Genomic DNA, 25,023 nt, shown 5'->3' on the forward strand with positions numbered 1-25,023 from the left:
ACAAGATTCAGTGCAGGCCCGGGAAGGAGTTCTTGGGCTGTCTATGGCCTTTTCTCTGAGGTTGTGACCCTAGGCACCATGAAGCTAGTGACTCCGTGTATAGGGTAAGAAGCTAGCCCTGTGTGTCTCTAGACCCCTCCCCACATGGAGATCTGGAGGAATTCACCTTAGTGCCTAGGGTACTTTAGGGGCTTTTAGGCATGGAGAAAACAGCTAGAAACAGAATGTGCAATTGGCAGAGCTAAGATTCACAGTATCAAAACTCTCCTGCCCGTGGAGCAGTGAAGAGGGCTGGCTCTGAGGTCAGGGCATCCTGCCCAGTGTCTTTGCCTGTGTCTGCAGCATGCTCAGTATGTCTAGCTCTGTGGGTTTTGAAGGTCGAGTCTTTGTTTACTTCTGTTCGATCTTCCTCACCCCTGTCTCTTCTTGGTGCAGTATACCTTAGACTACATATACAGTAAGCACTAGGTAAGGACATGCTGACCTGGATGGATTTCCCAGTCATGGTTCCCAGGGGTGCAAGCAGAGGTAGGGAGACTGTGCCAAGGGGCACGGGAGACCCTTTTACAAAGAGCAGACAGAGTGGCTCTGAGACCATAAGCCAATGACAGAGTTCCCTGGGTTGTTCAAGTGACTGCAGAGGGGCTGAGGCCTGGAACCTCTGATGGAACTACCACGAGTCACCAGGTTGCCCTTGGTAGGTAGCTGAGCCTTAGGCAGAGAAAGAGATCCCTTCAACTGGTCTGACCTTCCCTCTCTGACTATGAGCCTTGTGCCCCTCACTTTCTTCTTGGGGAAGGGGCCTTCCTAATTATATCCCCCTCAGCGCACATGGAAATGAGTTTGGATTTTCTGAGCATACACCAGCTGGCTGGGGGGAGGCAGCCCAGAAGGCTGCTGACTGGGGAAGGGAGGAGAAAGGAGAGGGAGAGGAGGAAGCCAGGCCAAGATGAAAAATTCCCAGTGTTCTCTCAGGCAGAGCAATAAGTGGGGCGTTGTGGGCACCCCACACATCATAGACCTCTTCTCTCTTTCCTCCACAGAGGAAAACACCTTGCTCTGGCTGATAGGATCATCAGAGAGTTGAGTCCCACTCCGGCAAGCCCATTCTCTGAGAATGGTTCTCTGACTACAAACCACTTAGCTGGCAGCAAGGGGGTTGTCCGGTGTTAGACTCATCCATGCGCTGAGAGATCCTTACGGATCTCCTAGGCCTTTCTTTCCACTGGGGCAAGGGAAGTGGAACTGAAGCCCAGAGGAGGAATGGGATCTGTGCCTCATGACAAACCACAAGTCTGTCTTCTTTGCAGCTGGGTTCTCCCGGTGGAGTTGCCTGCGTGCGGGTAGCGAAGGTTCTTCTGGCAGGTCGCCGCACAAGCTAGGGGGCCCACGGGCAAAGCTAGAAAAGGCTGCGAGGGGCGGGGGGAGGGGCGGGGTGGGGTCAGGCGCTTGACTCCGCCTCCTGGCGCTAGGTTCTGCCTGCGGCCGGGCGCTGGCTCAGTCTCGGCTGCTTGCCGCTGTCGCTCCGGGGCTGCGGGATGACGCCTCCTCCTCCCGGACGTGCCGCCCCCAGCGCACCGCGCGCCCGCGTCCTCAGCCTGCCGGCTCGGTTCGGGCTCCCGCTGCGGCTGCGGCTGCTGCTGGTGTTCTGGGTGACCGCCGCCTCCGCCCAAGGCCACTCGAGGAGCGGACCCCGTATCTCCGCCGTCTGGAAAGGTAGGCGGCGCCGGGCGGCCGGCGGGGCGCGGGATCGGACGCTGTGCGGGGCGGGTGCAGAGTGTGCGGCACCCGGAGAGAGTGCGTGTGCGCAGCTCTGCGGGTCTCAGGCTGGCCCCGAAGGGAGCGTGTGGGTCCGGGTGAGTGTATGTGAGTGTACGTACTGTCACGCCGGAGCGGGCTGGAGCGCTGCAGCGTGCGAGCTAGTGGCTGGGGCCCGGGCCCAGCTAAGTGGCGCTCCAAGTCCAACGGCAGCTCTGAGCCCGAGCCGCAGCGCCCGAGCGCGGGGGGAGGCTGCGGGCCCCTGCCTCGCTGAGGCTCTTTGGCTCTCCGCCACGGGGTCTACTATACAGGACCCTTCTTTCCCCTGGCCAGCTTTCTCACCCCGATCTCCTCCTTGGAAGCTGCGGGCTCTGCTGGCACGCGGGGCTCAAGCTCGGCTGGTGAAGGGGGCGCGGACCCATTGCCGCCGCCGCTGCGCTCGGGCTGCGGGAACAAAGACCCCGCCGCCTGCCCCCGCCCCCGCCCCGGCCCGGAGCGCGGGCCAGGCAAGGGGGTGGGTATCCTGCGGCGACCCGGGACAAGATGCGGTGCAGGGGCTCGGAGCACCTGGGCGCTGTCTCTGTAATGCTAGGACCGGCCGCTCCCCCCTTGCCCGCACGTGGCAGTTGTCACCAGAAATCGGCACTAGCATGGGGAGGGGGGACAGTGCCCATTGGGTGGGGCGAGGCCATTGGGACCCCCAAGCGGCGTATTTGGGGAGGAGTGTGCAGCCTTAGGACTGTAGTGAATATGAGAACCTGAGGGACTGTAGTCTTTCCCTCGGGCATCTCAGTTTAGACCTACGGATCGTGGGACAGAAGGCTGGCTAGGTTGGGGTTGGAGGCTTTCTGCCGCTAGGGACTGAACTCCCCTCCCTGCATTGCACACAAATGCCTCCCCACCCCCAGGCAAACTCAGCTCTGTACCCAAATTTGGCATCTCTGCAGCCCCTCCCCTAGTGGTGATGGGGGACTCACACCGGGGGCTGGGGTACTGGTCCTGTCTGTCCCTACTGTCCCTTTGATGCCTTGGCAGTTTGCAGGGATTGCGGAAGTCTGAGCATTATCTGGGGCAGGTATTCTTAGCAGAGGGGGGGAACCCACATAAAATGAGTGTCCCGAACTGCCGCAGCAGCTGAGAGAATGTGACTTGCCCAAGGTCACTGGGCAGTGCGGGCACTCACTGTGCAGGAGAGGGCTCTGATCTGACCCCAGATCTGTCCTGGGCCAGGGTTAGGGAGAGGAGAAGGATTTAGATGATTCTTCAGCTATAAACGAGGTACTCTGGTCTCCAACTCTGCCAGAGCCATACCTGGTGGAATAGGTACATCGTATCTGGACCTCAGGACCTCCCATTCACGATGGACACCTGCACGCTCCAAAGTCGCACCCACTTCAGCCTCTCTTCCTCTGTCCCTGCCAGCGTTTTAACTTGTCTTCCTCCCCCTGTCTTGGACAGCACAGAGTATGAGTACGCCAGAGGAGACAAATGGTTATGTCTGCGTGTTCAGGAATCTCCCTCTGTATCAAACTCCTTTCATTTGATTGTGCTTGTCCCCTCAAATCCTTCCGTGACCTCCCGCCACATGCTTAATGCACACCCACTTGTTAGCACTTAATGCATGCCTCTCCATCCCTGGCACTTAGTCCTTCCTTACCCTGAGTCTATTTAAAGCTGCTTTCAGCCCTCTTACCCACTTTTCAAGCTCCCAGCCCACCCCTACACGCTGCTTCCCTTGCCTGCACTTCACCGTGTGACCACACTGGTAATGCACTATTGAACCCCTCTGGCTGGGATCCACCAGACACTCACCAATCTTGTCCAAGGACAGTCTGCAGTCTCCTTCACAAGTGCCAGGTGCCCCACTGGCCAGACAGGCCCTGCCATTGACCTGCCCCCAAACCCCCAGGGCCACCAGCTGGTGATGGTGTGCCCAGCTGACAGCTGCCTCCTGTCTCCTATGGGGTAACACATGGCAGTCGACTAGTAGGGAGTTTGGATAGGGCCAACCCGGGCACAGAGGGAGAGAGAGAGAGAGAGAGACCCTCCCAAGGTTCGTAATAAGCCTAGGGCCCTGTCTACCTGTGGATGGGACGTAGCAACCTTCAGGGATGACCAGACTATGGATGGTGGCAACCCTACATACATTTCCCTATAAGACATAGATTTAGAGTTTAGTTTTGTGTCATGACAAAATAGGGACCGGAACAGGTTTAGAAATGTCTTTATTTTCTTGGCTTGGTTCCCATCCTCACTCCAAGTCTTAGTGAAAGGTTAAGGGAGGGGCTTTGAGAGGGTCCCAGACTGCAATCCGCAACCAGGTGAATGCAAGCCTGGTGCAGAACAACTTGGACCAGAGAGAAGGGTGTTCCAACATAGACTGCTGGGTATCACCCCGAGTCCTGCACCCGTCTTTGACTCCCAGAGGTTGCCAGAGCAGGAAGAGTTTTGGAGGTAGTCCCCACGGGGCATCACTAACTTGTGAGTCAGTCAACAATGTAAATGTGACTCTGATCTTCCTTCAAGCAAGGGCGGGAAACAGTGGATGGTAGGTGAGGGCATAGTGTGGCAAGAAGTTGGTATACTTGCTATGCTCTGTGCTTCTTCCCAAGAGTTGGAATAGGAGAAGCCCATGGAGGTCCTGAGCCCCAAGTCACAGTGATCCAGCCTATCCACAGAAGGGAGTCCAGTCTCCAGTCTCCAGTCTCACTGCCCAGCTGGTTCTTCCCCCTCTGGCCCAATTAAACAACAGGATGTTATTGTTGACTTAGGAGCTTCTGGGTAGCCATTAAGGTGCCACTCCCAAGGGTAGGGGGGTTGTTGTCACCTCCTCCAGGAGATGAGGTCACAGCTGGGGCTCCCCAAGCATCAGCATTTCCAGTGGAAATCCCTGCCCTCTTGGGGGACTTAGATGAATTCATCACCTTCAAGGTGACCCCCCCCCGCAGAACTGAGGGGGGCAATCCCCACGAGGAACGGGGATTTCCTAAGCTACAAGAGATGCTTGGTGAGGTCCCCAGAAGCTCCCTGCCAAGTTCTGTGATGGCTTCGTGCTGAACATCGAAGATTCTGAGAGTAGGTACTGGGGGTAGAGCTGCAGGTCTAAGTCCACACAGATCCAAGTTGACTCAGGCACCTCAGGTAGGAATAGGTGGGGAGTCAGTCAGGAGCCTGGCTCTGGCCTATTTGTTCTGGCTTCATTTACTCTGTGACTCTGGGTGGTGAGTCTTGGCCTTCTTCTGAGCCTCAGTTTCCTCAGCTCAGATGAGGGGGCGGGCAGAGAGACAGACAGACAGACAGACTGACTGACTGACTCATTCACTGCTGGGTCACAATTCCTCCAGATTCCTTTTTCCTTAGGATGAGGAGGGCAAAGCTGAGGCTGGGGTGGCCAGTTTAGATGTTGGTGTTAAGTGGCCGAAACCCAGGCAGTCAGGGGAAATCCTTGAGTCTTGTTCCTTCTTCTCTTTCCTATTATAGGCTGAAAGTCAAGGGTGGGTCGCAGGGAATGGCCTGTTGGCGTACAACCTCAAGGGTGGACACACATTTATCAGGCACTTTCTGAGTTCAGCTTTGTACTGGTGCTAGATTGGACTCAAAGGTCCAGCAGAGAAACTAAATGAGTTAGTGTCCTTGTAGTTAGGAAGCCTGGGCAGATAAACCTGTAGGTACACTGACAGGACCGGCAACAGAGAGCAGTCATGGGGCTGACTGGCCGTGGAAGTCTGCCTGGCCGGCCAATGAGGAAGGACAGAGGAAGCACCTGTCTGACAGGGTTGAGGCAGCTTTGGCCAGGGATCCAGCAAGGTGCTCCCTTCTCTCCCACTGTGTGGCCCCAGCTGGCCTGGAACTTGCTATGTAGTCTAGTGTGACCTTGAACTCACATAAATCTACCTGTCTCTGTCTCCCTAGTGCTGGGATTAAAGGCCTGTGCATCACCATACCCGACTTCAGCAAGTTTCTTGGAGATGATATCCAAGCCGGGCCTCTTGTCACTGCATGGGCAGCCTTCTAGAGAAAGATAGTGGCAGGCAAGGCTGTCCTAGGTCCCTGAGGGAAGTTGTAGTGGGATTCAGGACCACTAGGACCTTCCCATCAATTCCTGACTAGGGGAAGAATTCTTCACGTAGGAGGCCTGCCATGCCCTTTCTCTGCACGTAAGGCAGAAGAAACCCCCTTGTATCTAAACCTCGTATTGCAGATAGGGCAAGTACTATTCATCTGACCAACTTCCCCTTCCAGGTCCTCTTTGAGAGTAGATAATTTTCTAGGTGGAATATGATGTTTTCTGCACTTCAGAGAAGTAAACTGTTCACTTTGAGGAGCACTAGGCCAGGTAGTCTGTGAGGCTCAGCCTGCAGGGGGCAGTCGTGAGAACAGTGACCCTAGAGTTGCCTGCTAGAGTTGCAGCCTGCCCTCCACCTTCTTCTACACCCTCGTTGGACCCCAGTTCAGGCTGATTGTGTCTTAAGAGACTCACCACACTTCCCTGCCTCTTACTAGAAGCTCTGAACCAAAAGGCTTCTGCTTCTTAGGTTCCTTTTTTTGGCCACCCCAGAAGCCCTGCTCTTCTTAAGGGATAGGAGAGACAGGCTCTTGATCTGCCCTGGCTGTGAAATGTGGACTGGCTGCCCGGTGTGTGAGCATCTGACTGTCAGTGAACCAGGCAGACCAGAGGAAAAGGAGAAAGTAAAGGACTACAGAGTCCAGAGGCTTCTACCTTCCTTAGCCAGCCCAGGTCCCAAGTTACTGCCCTACCACAGGAGAAGGGTCTCCAAGCCTTTCCCTACATCTAGCCTTCTTCACTCTGGCCTCACTGTCCCATATGAAGATCACACTCTGACCTCCTCAACATCCCTCCATCCCTCTGGGACGCTCTGTTGAATATTCTACTTAGAACACACAGTCACACAGAGCACTGCTTCCTCGAAGCCTGATGGTTACCCTCTGGATGGGGATGTCCTTTCCAGCACCCGCTGCTCCCCGGGGCATCCTCCTTGCACCCTACCTACCTTCGTCCTCAATTCCCTCCTCCTGCCTGTTGATTCTTTCTCAGTTCCATTGAGGAACCTTCTGACATGACCTCAGCTTACCCAGCCTGAAGGCATAGAGCTCATGGTGTGAGAAAAGAAGTGTCAGAGAGAAGCTGGGCCAACCACACAAGCTCTGAATGGGGAAACTAAGCCCCAGAGATGGCAAAACTCAAGGTCACTGGCAAAATAGGAAAAACTAGTGTCAGGGCTGTGTTTTTCTGCCCTGAGTTTACTGGTGGCCCAGCTCTCTGCCCCTTTCCAGTGTCCTGTCTACTGTCATGCTTTAATGAGTCTAGGGCTTGTAAAACCTGTTACCTCCTTGGTCTGTTTAACTGAGCCCAGAGATGTTCTAGCCACACCCACCAAGACCCTCAGATGTGGACCTGCTCCGTATAACTCATGTCTGGCCTTTGCTGAGCAGAGCTTGGGTCTCAGGGCAGGCAGGTTGCTCTATGTCATGGCTCAGGCTAATCTGGGTTTAACCACAGCAGCAGCCTGGGGATTAGGTTGATCCTTCGGGGCCTCCTGTACCCCTGCTTCTAATCAAGACCCGGGCTTTGGGCCAGTGTCCTGGGGACCCCATTGTAGAGGGCAGCTAGCCCTTGACCCCTGCCTGCACCTTCATTCAGCTCCTGGGAGAGGGAAAGCAGGAGAAGCCCTGTGCTTGCCCCAAGGGAGCTGTTAGTGATGGAAAAGTGTCCCCTGGGGAGTCAAGGAGTGCACAGCCAAGACTGACAGAAGGTCAGTGTGGGTGATACAGTCAGGGGAAGGAGAAGGAAAGAACAAGGGCTGGGGACACAAGGTAAAGCTGCGACTGTGCCTCAGCATACCAAGTAAGGTCACCATGAGAAGCACAGTGCCCCATAGGTGGCCCGGGAACTTCTTCTAAAATGTCTGCTCTTCTGAAGAGTGGTAGGAGGCTACCCCCTCCTCATGGCTGGACCTTCCCATCTTGTCCAGCCCTGGCAATGGATGATGGGTCCTCCTTCACAGCACCTCACATTCACCACCAGACCCAGTGTGATCTGAGAGAAGAGAACGTGTCAGATAGTGGACGGAACACAATCAGAGAGTGCAGGGCAGAGTAGTGAGGGCTAGAGCAGCCTGGAACACCTCCTGGAGCCAGGGGGTTTGGGATTGATGTTCAAGGACAAGTGAAATTCACATGAGGCTGAGAAAGGACGGGGCAGTGAGCACAGGCCCTGTGTGCATACGGGAATTAGGCATGCTCAGAGACAGGCGAGCCCTGACTGCCCTGCTTTGGGTGGGGACTAGTCCCTGCTGGGATGGACAGCCCAGGAGCTGTGGTGGGGTCCTGAGCTTAGAGCCAGGGTGGAGATGAACGCCACAGTGAGTGCTGACGGTTGGGAGCCTGGGTGGTATACAGTAGAAAAGGGCTGGTGTGCATACCCAGCCCGACAGCTTCCTACTAAGGTTAGAAATCCCAGATTTATCTTCCCTATTTGTAATACTGGCTAGCATTTAGGGTGAAGGGGATATACTGCACCCCAGATTTCTGCCCCACCTGCAGGCATACTCATGCTCACTCAGACACACTTGTCACTGTGTCACAAGTAGGGGTCAGGCATTTGATGGCGAGTAGCCTTTGCTGGAGACTCTAGCTTCCCTCAGCTTCAGCCTCCTCAGCGCTATAGAATGGGCTGCTCTGGAGGTCCCTGAGAGTCCATCCCTGGAGTTCAATAGGATCATTCAGGTTCCAGAGTCAGTCGGTCAGTTCAGGCTCTGCTCATAGCCCAGCTGTGTGATTCTGGATAAATAGCTTAGCTTCTCTGTGCCTCGCACACCTTCTCCATGAAACAGCTAATAAGAGACCAGACATCATATGAGCTTAGTGATTTGCTGAGTTAATAGCTCTAAAAAACACTTGGGATAGCACCTGGCAGATCCCTGTGAGGGCTAGCCTCATCATTACCATCCTCTTCCCTCCCTCCTCCCCCTCCCCTCCTCCTCCTGCAGCAGCTCTGGTTTCTCCTGGAATGCAGTTCTGCAGATTCTGGCACCCCAGACCCTGCCTTAACGCTATGCTGGCTGCCCGCCCTCACACTGTGTCCCCTGCTGGTCCAGGCCAAAACCGAGGCCAGGAACCTTCTGTTTCACCAGTCTTCCACCTGTCTCCCTCCCTACTGGGCTGAGGTAGGCATCCTCAGCCTTCTTGCCACCCTGGCCCTGGCTCTGAGCCTAAGAGCAGACTGTACTTTTCGCCCGGTTACTGTTTTGAAGTGGCCATTAGCTGACCTCTAGGGCTTTGGGAACCTGCTTGACCGAAGAACAGCTAGGAGTTAGAGTGGGGCATTGGCTCTGGGCTCCGTGCTGTCCATGGAATTGAGCTCAGAACCTCCTCCCCAGGACAGCTGGGCTCTGTTCAGTGACCGCCTTCCCTTTCCACCTGAGTTCTTGCATCCTGCTCAATTCAGCTCTCCCAAAAATGTCTTTCTCATCAGAACTTTGTCCCAGCTTCTTTGTCTAGCAGCCCTAACCCTCTGGTCATGGTGATGCAAGTGGTCTCAGTCCTAGGGTGTTTTTGGAAGGGCCTTAGTTTTCCACTCTGTAAAATGGGGTTGCAGACATTTGTCTTGCCTTCTTTGCAGGGTGGTGGATTTTGTTGGGCTAGCCAGTGGAGGCAGATGAAGATGTTGCTTTTTCAGTCCCTCTCTGCTTTCAGAAAGCTGTCGCTAACGTCTTTAGCATGCACACTCATGTTTTCCCCAAACCTCCTGTGAATTTAACCTTGACTGCTTTGTGTTTGTTCCTGGAATCATGGTGGGTAATAAAACCCAGGCCGTAACAAACCAGTAACCCGCATCTCCACCAGCCACAGAAGGGGAAACTGAATTCAGGAAGGCCCTGCCCCAGCTCACAAACAACAACCAGATGCCTGGATGCCAAAGGGAGTGGGTGGTTTCTTAGAGCCAGGGCTGAACCAACACCTGAGATATCTTCTCCTCCCACCCATGGCTGGCCTTGGTATTGAGTGTAGGCTTGCTGATAATGAGGATAAATGTCTCATTACTCTGTGAGGGATACTACCACATTTGGGCCTTGCCACCCGTGTTGGCACAGCACTTGTCTGGCAGCTGTTAGGACCCTGCCCTGCACAGGTGTTACCAGTACCCTTGTAGTGGCTGTAAGCTGCTCTTAGCACCAGGTCAGTACCATCTGGAAACGGCCATATCAGAGGCAGAGCCTAGGAAACATCTGTCCCTGAGTGTCTGCCACCTCTGGGAGGGGTTCTCCTTGCCACCCTGTGTTCCATTACTCATGCCTTTTGGTTAGTTATTAAAGGCTCTTGGGAGATCAGGGCCCTGCCTGGGAGGTGAATGGGTGATTCCGGTGAATAAGGGTGGAGGGTGAAGGAGAGGGTAATGTGGAGAACTGGGAGTTTGGGCAGCTTTCTCATTACAGTCCCTCAAAGAAGTCCTGAGTGTGGGTGGCTTTAGAGGGATGCAGTGGCAAGATGGGTGAACAAGTGTTTGCCTTTGGGCCAATGCCACAGCCTTGATGGCCCCTGAGTCTCCCAGCTTGGTGGCTGTTTGGATACCTCGATGTGTATTATGTAAGATTCCAAAGGGTGGAGAGACTGCAGGTTAGCTCCCAAGTGCCACGCAGCTCTTCATTTTTTTCCTCTGAGGGTGAGGGTGTGAGTGGGCCTGTAAATGCAAAATGGGACACAAGTGTGGGAGGAGGTCCCTGCTGGATATGGCTGGGTCCCCAGTCTGTGGTTGGCCAGGCGCTTGCTCCTTGGTGACTTAACTCAGGCATTTCCTCCTGGGTTGCCCACATTCTTGCCATACTCTGCCCACTTTCCAAGGGCTTTTGGAGGTTAGCATTCAAAGCTGGTGGGTTCAGTGGGTCAAGGACCAGCCCTTGTTGTTCCTATTGTAGGCAGTAACCCTAACTCTACCCTTCCCAGCCTGCCCTCCTCTTTTTCCAAGCATCCAGGCCATGGGGAATGACAGGAGCAGATGGCACAGCATCCAGAGTGAATGAGAGGAGGACAGATCCTTCATTAGGCAGGCCTGCTTTGAGAAAACCCAAAGAAAGCGTCCCTACTTCCTGCAGTCACTCGACTGCTGGGATGGTGATGGGAGAACGGCTCCCAAAAGGAATCAAGCCTCCTATTTTTTGTTTTCCTTCTGCAATAGAATCAAGGCCCTTTGGGCACGCTGTCCAGAGTGCAGTGTCTCCATGGGGTCACTTCCTATAGTCTTCCCAACACTTACATCCTACTAGAACTGGGTCTAGGCCTTGTGAACCCTGTACTGTGAGGAGGTGGGGGCTCGGGGACCATGGACCAGCTAGCTATGGGACTGCCTGGGGACTCTGCTCAGGAGCCATGATTGGCTCTGACACATGGAGTGGGGGTGGCCATTCTTGTGCCTAGTCTGCCTCGAGGCCATGTCTCTCTGTGTGCCCCTAGACCCTCCCCTGCCTGAACCCCTGGTTATTCTGGGAGCTTTTAGCTACCACTTAGTCAGCCACTAATGCGTCAGGCCGGGGAGTGAGGGGGGGACACCGTGCCAGACGGTGCTCCTTTTAGACACACAGGATGGAAAGGAAGCAGGGGGAGCCAGGAGCCGGGAGGTGAGGGACTGCCAGAGGATGGGAGACATTCCCACTCCTGGCCCTGCTCCTTGGTAGCAAGCAGTAGGAGAGACTGATAGTCATTATGTCCTTGGGCTATCAGGGCCTCCCTTGCCCCATCACTAAGGCCTAACCTTCTGGATTCTTCTTTCATTAATTCTCTGTCAGGTAGAAGTCCTCTGCTACCTCACACTCAGCTATGTTCATGCTGTTCCCTCTGCTTGCATATCCCTTCCCCATTTCTGCCCAATCTAGCTTTTATCTGCTTTCTCATCTCTTTGGATTCACAAGACAGCAATAGCAAGTGTTTAGGGGAGTAAACACTTAGTCTGAACCTTTTAAAGGTAGACTCCAGTTTGCTCTGCCACTGTCTAGGCAGGGCCTTGAATCAATCCCTTCCTCTGGCCCAACTTTCTCTGTGGTAATCCTGGCCAAAAGGGCTTGCTGCTGCCTTCACTTCCAGGCAGCCCTCCTGCCCAGAGCCCCCAGCGCCACCCCTCCACCCCACTCCTGCTGACCTGAACAAAGCTTTCTTTCATGTATTCATAGAGCCGCTGCTCTGACACTTCCTGGGCACAATCAGGCCCTTTGAGGGCCTCGGGCAGTGCCGGGAGCCTCGGCTGGGGCCGGGTGGAGAGTGGGCCAAGGTCTTGTCCTGGGGCTGAGCCGGTGCCATCTCCTTCCTCCCCCTCCCCCTAGTTCATAACACATCACCAGGCACAGATCCGGGAGGGGCAGAAACCTGAGGGTCATGGGAGGGTTGGTCCTAAGCTTCTGTTTGTTCTGCAAAATGGGGCCGGCAGTCCATGCCTTCCCTCACTCTGACCTTGCCTAGGCTTGAGGGGAACAGACCCACAGATCAACAGAGTGCTGCCCTGGCTGTATCTCTTACCCTTACTCCGCTGCTGCCACCCTCCCCTGCCCTTCAATGCTTCTAAGGGCCTTCTGGGAGCATCCCTGGCTCCCTCCTAGGACTATCTGCTTAGCGGACTTCCTGTGGTGTGGTGTCTCTTATCGACACTTTGAGGAGAGCCAAGTATTCTCCTCAGGCTTAGGCCTCGATTCCTCCACACTCAGACTTCGCTCTTTCAGGACTGCTCTTTGACAGCCCTGCTACCTCCAGACAAAGGCTCCCTCCATGATCCCCTCTGGTGCCATTTGGCCCTTGAGTTAACTTGTACATTAGCCTTGCCTGTCCCTTCTTGCACATCCCTTCCCCATTCCTGACTGATCTAGCTTTTATCTGCCTCCCCATCTCTGAATCCACAAGACAGCCAAAAGAAAGTGTTTTGGGAAGTAAACACTTAGGCTAGGCCTTTTAAAGGTCAACTCCAGTTTGCCCAGTCCCTGTATAGGTAGGGGCTTTAATGTCTCCTTCAAAAAGCAGTGGGGGGGGGGGGGGTTGAGGATTTAGCTCAGTGGTAGAGCGCTTGCCTAGCCCTGGGTTCGGTCCCCAGCTCAAAAAAAAAAAAAAAAAAAAAAAAAAAAAAAGCAGTGGGAATGAGGAACAGGAATGGGAAACAGGTGGGGAAGACTTCTTGGGGTCCAGGGTGTTGACTTTGATGCATGTGCTTGGGCACTAAGGAGACCGGTGGAAGTGTCTAGCACAGCCTGTGAGTGCTTCTTTTTCTTGACTTTGTGCCTGTAGGTCTCGGTAGCCCAGCATCCCCAGGCGCAGATAAGGACCTTTCCTCCTGCCTTGTCTCCCAGTCTGGATGGTATGGAGGTGTGAGGGAAGTCGTGCTGCCTGGGACCTGGGCTATGAACTGCTCATGTTGCTGCTTAGGCTGTGGGTGAAAGAAAAGCTGTGAGTCAGGAAGACCAAGAGGCCTGTTCCTGCTGAGCCCAGCTTTAGAGATTTATCCCAGCAGGGAGAGAGCTAGAGGACAGCGCCCATGCTCTGCCAGCACTGAGCACCTCTCTACAGAAAGCAGAACAGAGGCTGGGCTCTCAGCCCCTGCCCTGCACATCTTGGGCTGATCTAATGAGAGGCAGCTTTGGGGTCTAGGGTGTGAGAGGTAGGGCTCCTGGCCCTCTGTTCCCACCCTCAATGCTGGATCAGGCTGTTTGTGGTGTGCCCCAGGAGAGCCAGGTCAGTCAGAAGGCAGTGGACTCAGCACTTCAGTCTGTACCCAGCTAGGCTCACATCTCCAGGAATGTTCTTGAGAACTGATACTGTCCGGATGAAACATTCTGCCCTGCTTGCTGATGTGACCTTGGGCCAGGCTTGTCTCCCAGAGGGCCTTGGTTTTCTCCTCGGCACAGTGAGCCAGGCCACAGCAGAGATGCAGAATCTGAACTCTTCCCACTGTCTGTCTGGGATCACTTGGCTGTGCAGAAGCGTGTACTCAGGAAAGGGAATGAGTCGCACACTGTGTACTCCTGCCATTCCTTGCCTCTGATGGATGCACGATCATTAGGAATGGCTTAAGTGGCAGGAAGAAGGATTTGGGGCAGACCTTGAGGAACCGGCAGGTTTGTTTTTGCCTGGACTGGGTCATGTCCTGTTTGGGTGTCCAAAGTTTGCTGCAGCTAAAAAAAAAAAAAAAAAAAAAAAAAAAAACCAGTGGTCAGACCAGGTTCCGGGGTGAGGCCCAGGCTAATCAGAGGTGAGGGAACAGTGGCTGTGGTTGATTGCTGAGGGCATAGCCATGAGCCATCCCATCCCTGTAATTTAGTCCTGCAACCAGGACAACCACAACAATGTCACTAGAGATGAGACAGCTTCTCCCTGGAGGTGATGGCTGCAGACAGTTTCTTTTTTGGGCAAAACTGCCCTGGTCAGCCCTTCTGATGAAAGGCTGTACTTTTTGAAGGTCCCCTGTCCCAGAGTTGCTGGGACAGAGAACTGAGTTCCAGGAGGAGCTGGGCAGGTGAAATCAGGCTAGAAATTAGCTTTGAGGTCAGAAGCAGGGGTACTGATTTAGGGCCTGCTTTCCTGGGTTTGGGGGCTGTCTCTTCCTTGACCTGTTTTCCCAACTGTATCATGGGAAGGAATAGATGTTGAGATTTGTTCCAGTTCTGAAATGGTGCTCATTAGGGGACGGGGTAAGCCAGGAGGGGTTGGAGACAACTTCTCAGTTGTGAATAAAATGGCAGCCCAGGGATCTGAACCCTAACCGGGGAGCTTTGAAGGCATGCTGTTTGCTTCTGGAGAGACTGAGGTGGAGGGAAATAGAGATTCCCTCCCAGTACAGAGCTGATGGTCTTCCCATACCTGCACAGCCCCTCAGGAGGATGTGTATGTTTGGGAAAGGGGACTGTTTTCCCTAAGATCCCTATAGTGCCCCTCACTTTGAGATAACACACATTGTGGGGGAGGGACTGTGGCTTTGGGTGAGGACGGGTGATTGCTGTGAGTCCACCAGGGCATTCATTTCTTCTCAGGTTCACCTAAACCAGATCTTGTCTCCGAACCTTCAGTGCCCTGAGCTTGGAGCATTAATTAGCCAGCAGGGTCTAGTAAGCCTGTGGGAACTCCAGGGTCCTCTTGCTCAGGGTGTTTTTCTCCTTCATGCTGCACAGGGCAGGACCATGTGGACTTTGGCCAGCCTGAGCCACACAATGTGCTTTTCCATGAGCCGGGCAGCTTCTCTGTCTGGGTAGGTGGACGAGGCAAGGTCTACCTCTTCAACTTCCCCGAGGGCAAGAATGCCTCTGTGCGCACGGTGAGCTTGGGCCTCTGCCCTCCCCTTTCCTTCCTCTGGTCCTAGTGTTCTCTCTTTTGGAGAAAGAAGGAGCTGGCACATCTTTCTGCGCATGCCCTTCTACCTCCCTAACCTCACACACGGGTCCTGGGGGAGGCTTCTACAGGTAGTCCCCATGGGAGTTGGGAGTCAGGCTATGGGGAGAAAAACTGGGAGCTAACACACATGGCCAGGCAGTGCTGAAGGGGGAATGCTAGGTTAGGGAGTTGATTCCAGAACCCATAACCTGCCTTTCCTGATTGCTTGGCTCTGCTCCTGGTATCAGACAAAGCTTATGTGACCTTGGGAAATGTGCTTACCCTCTCCAAGTCTCAATTACATCTACAGAAGATGTAAAAGATAATAGTCTCATCCAGAGCTTGCCCTGAGGCTGCGTGGGCAGCCTTTCAGGGCATCTCACCCCTGCAAGGGGGATTAATGCTTCTTCCCCTCCTCCAGGTGAACATTGGCTCCACAAAAGGGTCCTGTCAGGACAAACAGGTGAGTCAGGGGAGGGAACATGGAGAAGAGTGGGCCCCTTGGGGAAGAGGGAGAAGATCCTGAGAATCAAGGAAGGGAGGAAGCATTGCTTTGCCCTGTGGACTCTAGACTTATGGCCAGCCTTTGGGCCCTAGACAAAGGGGGAGACATAGGCTCCTGGCATAGGCCTTGTTCACTGAGGGATAAAGTCAGCTGTCCTGGGTGTCTGCTATCTATGCTCAGCCCTTTTAGATGTCTTCTTTCCTAAGACCTCGGGTCTTAGTGTCTTCTAGGCCTGCCAGGGACTCCCACCCACCTAATTGTCTCCTTCCCTACACAGGACTGCGAGAATTACATCACTCTTCTTGAGAGGCGGGGTAATGGACTGCTGGTCTGTGGCACCAATGCCCGGAAACCCAGCTGCTGGAACTTGGTGAGAACCCTTCCCATGTGTCTGAGCAGTCCCCATTTCCTGGGTGGGTGTCAGCCCCTCATGACCAGACAGAGGTGAGAGATTCTGAAACTGGCACTACCCTAAGCAGAATCTCTGGGAGAATAGTCTCCTGGCTGGGAAACTGACCCTCAAAGGGTGCAGTGGCCAGTGGTCATGTGGCCATCTGCACCTCTGATCTCCTCCAGGTGAATGACAGTGTGGTGATGTCACTTGGTGAGATGAAAGGCTATGCCCCCTTCAGCCCGGATGAGAACTCCCTGGTTCTGTTTGAAGGTAGAACAGCATTGGGCAGGGGCCCCGGGAGGGTGCTGCTGTCCCAGGCTCGGGGTAGGAGGGTCAGCCCCTTGTTCAGGGCCTGAGCCTAGGGGAAGGACTTATAGATGTTGCTCTTACCCACATGTCCTCCTACTATCCCAGGGGATGAAGTGTACTCTACAATCCGGAAGCAGGAATACAATGGCAAGATCCCTCGCTTTCGCCGCATTCGGGGAGAGAGTGAACTGTACACAAGTGATACTGTCATGCAGAGTGAGTCAGGTCCCGATTGGGTTGAGGGCGGACCAAGGGGTGTGAATGCCCAGGGTGGCAGATAGTCTCCTGTTGTGTCCCAGAGGGCTTCCTAAGAGGCAGTGTTCCAAATCTGAATGGTCAGCACCGAGGATTCTCAGTTCTGAGAGAGGAAGAATTGTGGAGAAAAAGGTGTGGAGGCCAGATGGGTCTGAATAACTATGGGAGCAAACACAAAGAAGTTGAGGCCTAGCATGAGACCCAGAGAGCCAAAGTTCATCTTTCTCATGAATCCATGTGGGGCAATGGCCCCATCTTCCTCATTAAGGCTCTGTTGATTAGGCAGAAGTGACACAGGCACCCCAGGGACTTTCCTACAGTCCCCAGGCATGAAGTCATTGCTCCTGGGCCCATGACATCTTTGTAGAGGAGGACATAATAGGTGTGGGGGATTACTTTAGAGTCGAGGGCCCCATGGGGCCTCAAGTGCTGTTCCCAGATATATATGAACATGAAGTCAGGACAGTTCGTGTTCATATATATTTGGGAGAGGTATGCAAGGTTGAGTGGCCACCACACAGGTTTCTAGCCTCATATTTTATCCTCCCTGGCAGATCCACAGTTCATCAAGGCCACCATTGTGCACCAGGACCAAGCCTATGATGATAAGATCTACTACTTCTTCCGAGAAGACAACCCTGACAAGAACCCCGAGGCTCCGCTCAATGTATCCCGAGTGGCCCAGTTATGCAGGGTGAGCCAAGTTTGTGAGGGGTAGCTGGGTCAATGAGAGTGTGTCTGTGTATATACAATAGGAGTGTGTGTGTGTGTGTGTGTGTGTGTGTGTGAGAGAGAGAGAGAGAGAGAGAGAGAGAGAGAGAGAGAGAGAGAGAGACACGGTGGGAATGTGTGTGCACAGGCTATCATATGCCTGTGAGTAAATGTGGTTTAGCTTTGTATGCATATTGGATGAACAAACATGTATGTAAGTTTAACAAACACCTGTGTTGTGTTTGTGTGAATTCGCTGTATTTTGTGTTTGTGTACAAGTGTGCATAGGTGAAAGCAGCAGATGTGTGTGCGTCTGATCCTGTTTGCTATGGTGGACCCAGAATGTTCCTCTGCAGGGCCCCAATGTGGGCCCTGGGCATACCAAGCTGAAACCCACTTGAAGACTTGCCTAGGTCTCCACCCGCCCTGCTCTGGGTACGTTGGTTGCTGGCACGCCCAGCAGCAGGCGCCTCTGGTGTGTCAAGTGATGCTGAGGGGATTCTTCTGTCTCCTCATCCTTCCAGGGGGACCAGGGTGGTGAGAGTTCATTGTCTGTCTCCAAGTGGAACACCTTCCTGAAAGCCATGCTGGTTTGCAGCGACGCAGCCACCAACAGGAACTTCAATCGACTGCAAGATGTCTTCCTACTCCCTGACCCCAGTGGCCAGTGGAGGGATACCAGGGTCTATGGCGTTTTCTCCAACCCCTGGTGAGGAGGAGTTAGAGGAAGTAGCGTCTAGGTGCAAGGCTTGCGTTGTTTCTGGTGTGTGTGGTTGTGGTGGCCGGCAGTATGATGTGTACTGCTGTTATTTTTGCCTCTGTACACATGGTGTGTGGCCATGGGTCATGTGCACATCCCTGCCGGTGTGTTCTGCCATGTGTGTGCCCAAAGCTGATACTAGGCCTGGGAAAGGCTGGGGTGTTGGGTGTGATCACAGCTGCTCAAACACCGCCTGATAATTCACACTCTTTAATCGTTTTCATTGATTGAAAACAAAGCAGACAAGTGTTGGGGGTGGAGAAAGACCCTGCTCTGGCTCTTAGGTGCAAGGAGCCACACATTGGGCAGGACTGGAAGGTCTGGCTCCTGAGGCTTTAGCAGCCTGCAGCCTGTGACTGGAGGGGTCAGAGAATGACTCAGGCTGTGATGAAGTTCCTTTTTCTTTCTCAGTAGGGCAGAACAGGTGGCCTGTGAACTCAGTGATGCTGTAACAGAACCCAAGGTTGTGGTTTTAGATTGCAGTGGGGAGAACTTTGTAGTTGAGCTCCCCTCCTTCCTTCCCTCCCTTTTTCTGTTCCTCCCGTTAAAGCCTTGTTTGATATGCTAGGCACTGGTGTCTGCTCCAGTAATAGTCCTAGCAGGCAGAGGGCTAGGGTTGTGCCCTGTCTGGCATAGGGCTGACCTGGGTCAATGCAGGTGGGTGCATTGGGCACCTTACTGAGGTGGTTTGCATATCCCTGCAGGAACTACTCAGCTGTCTGCGTGTATTCGCTTGGTGACATTGACAGAGTCTTCCGTACCTCCTCACTCAAAGGCTACCACATGGGCCTTCCCAACCCTCGACCTGGCATGGTGAGCTGTTGACCAAGCACGGCCCAGACCCCAGTCCTTCCTGGTCTCACCTCCAAGTCACCTGACCGACTTCTATTCTCTTCCCCAGTGCCTCCCAAAAAAGCAACCCATACCCACGGAAACCTTCCAGGTAGCCGACAGTCACCCGGAGGTGGCCCAGAGAGTGGAACCCATGGGGCCACTGAAGACACCATTGTTCCACTCTAAGTACCATTACCAGAAAGTGGTTGTCCACCGCATGCAAGCCAGCAATGGGGAGACCTTCCATGTACTTTACCTAACCACAGGTGATGGGCTATCCCAGAACTCCCCTCCCCCACTTATTTTTTACTTTGTAAAAACCGGTTTTGAACCGGGTGTGGTGGCACACTCTCACTACTCAAGAGGCAGAGGCAGGTGGATCTCTGTTGTGAGTTTCACGATCAGCTTGGTCTACAGAGTGAGTTCTAGACCAACCAAGGCTACATGGTGAGACAAAGCAAAACAAAAGACATGAAAGGCACAAAGGACCCCGTAGGTCACATTTGCTTGGGCTGTTAGGTGTAGATGGAGATTGAGTGGACAGAGCTGTCAGGGGTTAATGTGTACAGCTGAGGAAGCTCAGGCGGAGAAGGAGGGCTTCCTAGAGGACATGAGGCAGGGGAAAGAAAAGAAATCATACTGCGTTGACAGAAGAACGTGCACTAGAACTTGAGGTAGAAGTGCAGTGGATGAGCAAAGCCAGGTGCCACTTTGGTCCAGCTGTCTCACCCACTGGAAAAGGTGCAGAAAAAGACATGGAAAGACGGTGGCTTGAGCACTGGGCCTCCTGGGAGCCTCTGCCATTCGGAATAAGAACCGTGGGCCTTCCATTAGTCTTTAGGGTTATGCAGGTGAGAAGTAGAATTTGAAAAGTTGGTAGGACACAAAGAATTTGATGCCTTGTAAAGGAGTTTCAGATGGCAAAGCCTCCCAGAGGCCTGAGACCCTCTCTCCTCTCCTGGGGAGGGGCTTCCCTGGAGGAGGCTGAGTGAATGCCCTGGAGATGCTCTAGAAAGCCTAGGTACACCCTGAGCTTAGTTTGTGTCTTACTTCCTCATTCAAAGTAGGGTGGTATCCTCCAAATCACTTGGGAGGCCATTGTGGGCCTGGCCAGAGACCTTCCGGGAAACTAGAAAGGACCCTATACCACTAGGACCATTCATTAGGGCCCAGGCTCCATCCCTCTATTGTTCAGACTCCCTCCAGTAGCTTCCTGTTGCTGCTCCACTTTGGGCCTTCCTTGGCCATGTTGGCCTGGTTTGAAGTGAGAGACCTGGGGTCATTGTTTGAATCCTGGAAATCTCAAAGAGAGGATTTTCCCACAGGTCTTTGAGGACGAGGGAAGGGAGGTCACACAGTGCAGGACAGGGAAGGCTGGCCAAGAGCCCTGCTATTCCCTTCCTACATGTCTGGGCTACACACACACACTCAGGGATTATGGAGGGAGTCTCTTATCTTCCCTGTGGCCCAAGGGAGAGACCAGTTTAGAGCCTGCAGCATTTAGAAATAATGGGGCCAGATAAAAATAAAGAATTCTCTAGGTTCTCAACAGAGAATGGAGGCTCTTGCGATGGGGAATGGGGTCTGTTGGCTTGTTTGTATCTATTCTATGTCTGTCTTAGATAAGGTCAGAGGCTGTGTTGGGGGTTTGTCAGGTCCAAGTAGTCTTTGGCCACATCTCAAAGCCTGTAGGTTGGAATACTGAGCCTGGAGGAACCATCTCAGGTAGGCATCATCTGACTGCTTTTTTGGGGCAGATGATGCCCTGGGAAATGGGGGTGGAAGGAGAGAAGGAAAAGGCTATTCTAGAAACTGGGACAGCAGTTGAGGTGGGATTAGGAGAACCAGGGTCAGGATACCCATTAGTCCCCAACAGGTGCCAATGGAGAGAGAGCTGCTCTAGCAGACAGTCTAGTGTGACCTTGGGAGCCCTCGTATGGAATCCAAGGTTCTTTTCAGATCTAAGATTTTGCAGAAATTAAAATATCCCTAAAGACCAAGTGCAACGTGGAATCCTGGATTGACTCCGGGAACAAAAGAAGGACTCAGTGGAAAAACCCAAGAAACCCAAATGAAGTCTGTAGCTGAGTGAATAGGAATACACTGGCGTCAACTGCATAGTTGTGATGATTTATTCTGGTTATGTAAAATTTTCAGCTGGGGAAACTGGGAGCAGGCTAGACTGGGACTATACTGTCACTGCAACTTTTGTGAAAACCTAAAATTAGTCCTAAAATAAACAAAGACAATATATCCCCCAGGTACCTAGGACACTTGTAAGAAAAGGCCAGAGGTGGGGTTCGGACCAGTCTGGGTTCCAATTTGTTCCCTGTCTTGCACGGTCTGTGTGACCTTGAGCAAATTGCATAGCTTTTCCACACCTCCCTTATCTGCACAGTAAGGGAGATAACGCCTACCTCAGAGGGCAGGGGAGGAAAGGGGCAACCAAGGTCATGCAGGGCGATGATCCTAGCTTGCTTTTTAATTTTGCAGCCTCCAGAAAGCCTTTGGCATATTGGGGGCACTCATTGAGGGGATGGCTTTTGGAGATCAGCCTTGGAAACTTCCAGGCTGCCCTCAGGCTCTCTGTTCCTTCTCAGTCAGCTGTCCTCACCCCACCCTACCCCAGTCCTGTGACACTCGCCTGAGCCATGACTCCCGAACCCTCCCTGCCTGGTACCTTTTCCTGGCAGCCCAGCCTTGAAGAACACTGTTGACTGAGGTGGGCTTCTGTCTTTTGACTCTCTCCTCTGCTCACTACCCACAGACAGGGGCACCATTCACAAGGTGGTGGAATCAGGGGACCAGGAACACAGCTTTGTCTTCAACATCATGGAGATCCAGCCCTTTCACCGTGCAGCTGCCATCCAGGCCATATCGTTGGATGCTGACCGGGTGAGCTATCCCACCCTACTCTGTAACCTTGGGACCACCCAACAGCTGGCAGAGGAGAGGGCTACTGCGTTTGCAGTTTGTGTGCCCTTTCAAGGACCTCCAGGGTGGCAGAGTCCCTTCTTCAAGGGTTGAGAATTCAGTGGAGGGCTCTGGCCTGACTCAGTCTCGCTCTCTTTCCAGCGGAAGCTCTATGTGACCTCCCCGTGGGAAGTGAGCCAGGTACCCCTGGACATGTGTGGGGTCTACAGTGGGGGCTGCCATGGCTGCCTCATGTCCCGAGACCCCTACTGTGGCTGGGACCAGGACCAGGACCGCTGTGTGTCTATCTACAGCTCCCAACGGTACATTGGATAACTCCCTTTGCCCAAGGGAAGGCCGACCTCAGGATGGGGTGCAGGAGGATCATCCTGGGGTCATATGAGGAGAGGTGGGGTGCTTCGTTGCATCCTTTCAGCTGCTGATGTTTGTGCCTCCTGATTCTAGGTCAGTGCTGCAGTCCATCAATCCAGCTGAGCCACACAGAGAGTGTCCCAACCCCAACCCAGGTATCTCATCCTCTATCCCTCACCTTGGCCCCAGGCTGATGAAGGAACAGCTCTGCCTCGGTTACCTTGATCTGCAGAAGGCATGAGCCTGACCCCTGGACCATGTCCCGCCGAGGGAACTCCCACGGTCTAGGGTGCTCATGAGAGAGGACTGGGGATATGGGAGAATACAAGAAAAAACAAAAGCCAGGATCCGCACCCTGTGTCCACCATGTCCCTTTAAGCCTTGCTCTAGAAGCCACATCTGCAGAACCCAGAGGCTCTCCAGGTCCTTGACCCCACCTCATACCTGTTTCCTCCTACTCTCTCAGATGAGGCTCCATTGCAGAAGGTTTCCCTGGCCCGGAACTCTCGATACTACCTGACCTGCCCCATGGAGTCCCGCCACGCCACCTACTTATGGCGCCACGAGGAGAATGTGGAACAGAGCTGTGAGCCAGGCCACCAAAGCCCCAGCTGCATTCTATTCATAGAGAACCTCACTGCCCGTCAGTACGGCCACTACCGCTGCGAGGCCCAAGAGGGTTCCTACCTCCATGAGGCTCAACACTGGGAGCTGCTGCCGGAGGACAGAGCGCTGGCCGAACAGCTCTTGGGCCATGCCCGGGCCCTGGCCGCCTCCTTCTGGCTGGGGGTCCTGCCCACACTCGTACTAGGTCTGCTGGTTCACTAGGGCTTCTAGGAGCTGGGTGTACCCCAGGCTTCTGTAGCCCAGGAGTACTAGAAAAATGTCACACTCAGCCGGCCGGCCCGGGAGCTCCCTGCCCACAGATCTTCCAGGGGTACTGAGTAATCCAGTGGGGGACAAAGGGCCTGGAGATGTCCAGCCGCAGGCGGCTGCTGGGGCCCAGGTGGGGTAGGGACAGTGAGGGACTGTAAAACGAAGGCGCCGACTGTGAAGCTGGGCCATCAGCAACTCAAGACTTTATCTTCTCGAGAATATTTTTCGAAATCTCCTCACGCTTGACTTCATGCAGTGATACACTTAGCCCATCAGCCTGGCAGTGGGCTTTGGGAAGGGGAGCTGGGACCCCATCTCTGGACCTTGGGGCTGAGTTCTTTGGGATCCTCTGTACCCGGCTACTTCCTTCCCTGCCCCACTGCTGGGTGGCCAGTGTCCCTGCAGACCCAGGCTGCTCCTCCGTACCTCCCTCCCAGCCTGGGTCCCACCGGACAGCGCCTTGCATGTTTATTGGAGGATGTTTGCTTTCCGGACAGAAGGATGGGAAAAGCTCTATTTTTATGTTAGGTTTATTTCATGTATAGCTATTCTGACTGCATCTGTATGAAAATACCAAAACTACATGCTGGGGTTGGGGTGGGGCGGGTAGAGGGAGGGTCTGGGAAGGGGGTTGGGGGCTGATCCCAGGCTGGGGCTCCCTGGGATAGGATCAGAGTCCAGGGACAGGCATGGGTTTAGAGAGAGTGGCATGAGCTGGCTCTGCCCTGGGAGCCCAGTCTGAGGGCATGAGCCTCCAGCGTGGGGTGGTTACGGGAGGGGTGGGTGAGGGAGACAGGGGAGAGCGAAGAAGAAAACTGAGCCCTAGGTAGATTTGCAGTGATCATTTTGAAGGAGGAGCCGGGTCCACAGTGGGAGGTTCTAGGACTCTGCCCTTGGCATTGTGGGCTGGGGGGCAGGGGGTGTCTCCTCCCTTCCCTTCAGCCCCCTTCCCCAGGGGCTGTGCTTCCATGCTCCTAACCTCCCACCTTCAGCTCAGGACATGTCCTAACTTAGGCTAAACTGTGAAAATCCCCGTGGAGATGGCCCGGGCAGAGCTTTCCAAGTGGGCCTCCCTGCCCCCAGTCCATAGATTTCCGCAGAGAGCTGACCCTTCTCCAGCCGTGTCTGGGGCAGGGCCTGGGGCCGGGGGCCTTCCAGCTTCCGTCCCTTATCTCTTCTCAATGCACTTTAATAATGTAACATATTACTAATAAACAAGCTATTTATTTACCTGTGTCTGTTCCCTGTCTTCCATGGGTCTTTTTTTTTTTTTTTTTTTTTTGCGGAGCTGGGGATCGAACCCAGGGCCTTTCGCTTGCTAGGCAAGCACTCTACCACTGAGCCAAATCCCCAACCCCGTTCCCTGTCTTCCATGCCTGTGGTACTGAGTGGGTCTCCCGCTCGTCACTCAGTGCCTCCTGCATGTGTGAACATCACTGTCCCAGCTTTCCCTGGTGATCCTGCTGCCAGGCGGGCTCAGAGGACCTCGGCTAGAGAGGAGCAGGGGTGGGGATTGTGAACTTGCAACCACAAGGCCAAACGTGAGCCTGCAGCCCCTCCCCTCCCATAGCTCCAAACTCTTACCTTTGGGAGGCACTTACCGGGCCTCCCTGTCTTCCAGGGTGGCCCATCTGAGGCGTGAAACTGACCAATGAGGAACACCATAGGATTTGGTGATAGAAGGATGTGTGCAGGAGAATAGTGCTGCTAGGATACGACCAGGGAATGGTTGCTTGCTCTTGGCCAGGGTGCTAGGAAAGGAAGGAGAGGATCCTGGGACAGAGGAGGCTGCATGCCATTCTGTCTCTATCTTGAGCATCCCCTGTTGGAGAAAGGGCTGGAACAGAGGCAGGGGAGAAATGATGGAGTAAGGCTGCTCAATGGATGGAGGTCAGGACTAAGGACAGTGGCAACAGGATGGCTGTGGGGTGATACCTGACAGCTCAGAGAAAGGATGTTTCCCCAGTGACCTTCTAG

General features: G+C 54.0%; 1 protein-coding gene and 1 long non-coding RNA gene across 4 annotated transcripts; one reads left to right on the plus strand and one right to left on the minus strand.

Moving 5' to 3' along the window:
• Positions 1-1,533: 1,533 nt before the first annotated feature.
• Sema7a (semaphorin 7A (John Milton Hagen blood group)) lies at positions 1,534-24,276 on the plus strand. 3 transcript variants are annotated; one of them, NM_001108153.1, is made up of 14 exons: positions 1,534-1,716; positions 14,919-15,061; positions 15,539-15,580; positions 15,900-15,992; positions 16,199-16,286; positions 16,431-16,541; positions 17,135-17,274; positions 17,816-18,000; positions 18,756-18,864; positions 18,953-19,151; positions 21,653-21,780; positions 21,961-22,121; positions 22,264-22,325; positions 22,637-23,614. In NM_001108153.1, exons 1-14 carry the CDS (start codon positions 1,539-1,541, stop codon positions 22,996-22,998), a joined length of 2,001 nt encoding a protein of 666 aa, NP_001101623.1. In that variant the 5' UTR covers positions 1,534-1,538; the 3' UTR covers positions 22,999-23,614. The 3 variants fall into 3 exon arrangements, with proteins under 3 accessions (NP_001101623.1, XP_063121549.1, XP_063121548.1); XM_063265479.1 differs by lacking the exon at positions 1,534-1,716 and adding an exon at positions 1,752-1,856 and having other exon boundaries at positions 22,637-24,276; XM_063265478.1 differs by lacking the exon at positions 1,534-1,716 and adding an exon at positions 13,730-13,868 and having other exon boundaries at positions 22,637-24,276.
• LOC134480057 (uncharacterized) lies at positions 13,502-16,539 on the minus strand. Its single transcript, XR_010054189.1, has 2 exons — positions 16,407-16,539; positions 13,502-13,925 (listed from the first exon to the last, which is right to left on the minus strand). It is a non-coding gene; the product is annotated as an uncharacterized LOC134480057 (long non-coding RNA).
• Positions 24,277-25,023: the final 747 nt, after the last annotated feature.

Source organism: Rattus norvegicus, chromosome 8, assembly GCF_036323735.1.
Source record: "Rattus norvegicus strain BN/NHsdMcwi chromosome 8, GRCr8, whole genome shotgun sequence".
NCBI lineage: Eukaryota > Metazoa > Chordata > Mammalia > Rodentia > Muridae > Rattus > Rattus norvegicus.

Bases quoted from the DNA above. Each gene is read 5' to 3' on its own strand.
- Sema7a (NM_001108153.1), top strand. From the start codon at position 1,539: ATGACGCCTCCTCCTCCCGGACGTGCCGCCCCCAGCGCACCGCGCGCC. The intron at 17,275-17,815 runs GTGAGCCAAGTT...TCATCCTTCCAG, and splicing joins GAGTGGCCCAGTTATGCAGG to GGGGACCAGGGTGGTGAGAG. The intron at 21,781-21,960 runs GTGAGCTATCCC...CTCTCTTTCCAG, and splicing joins TATCGTTGGATGCTGACCGG to CGGAAGCTCTATGTGACCTC.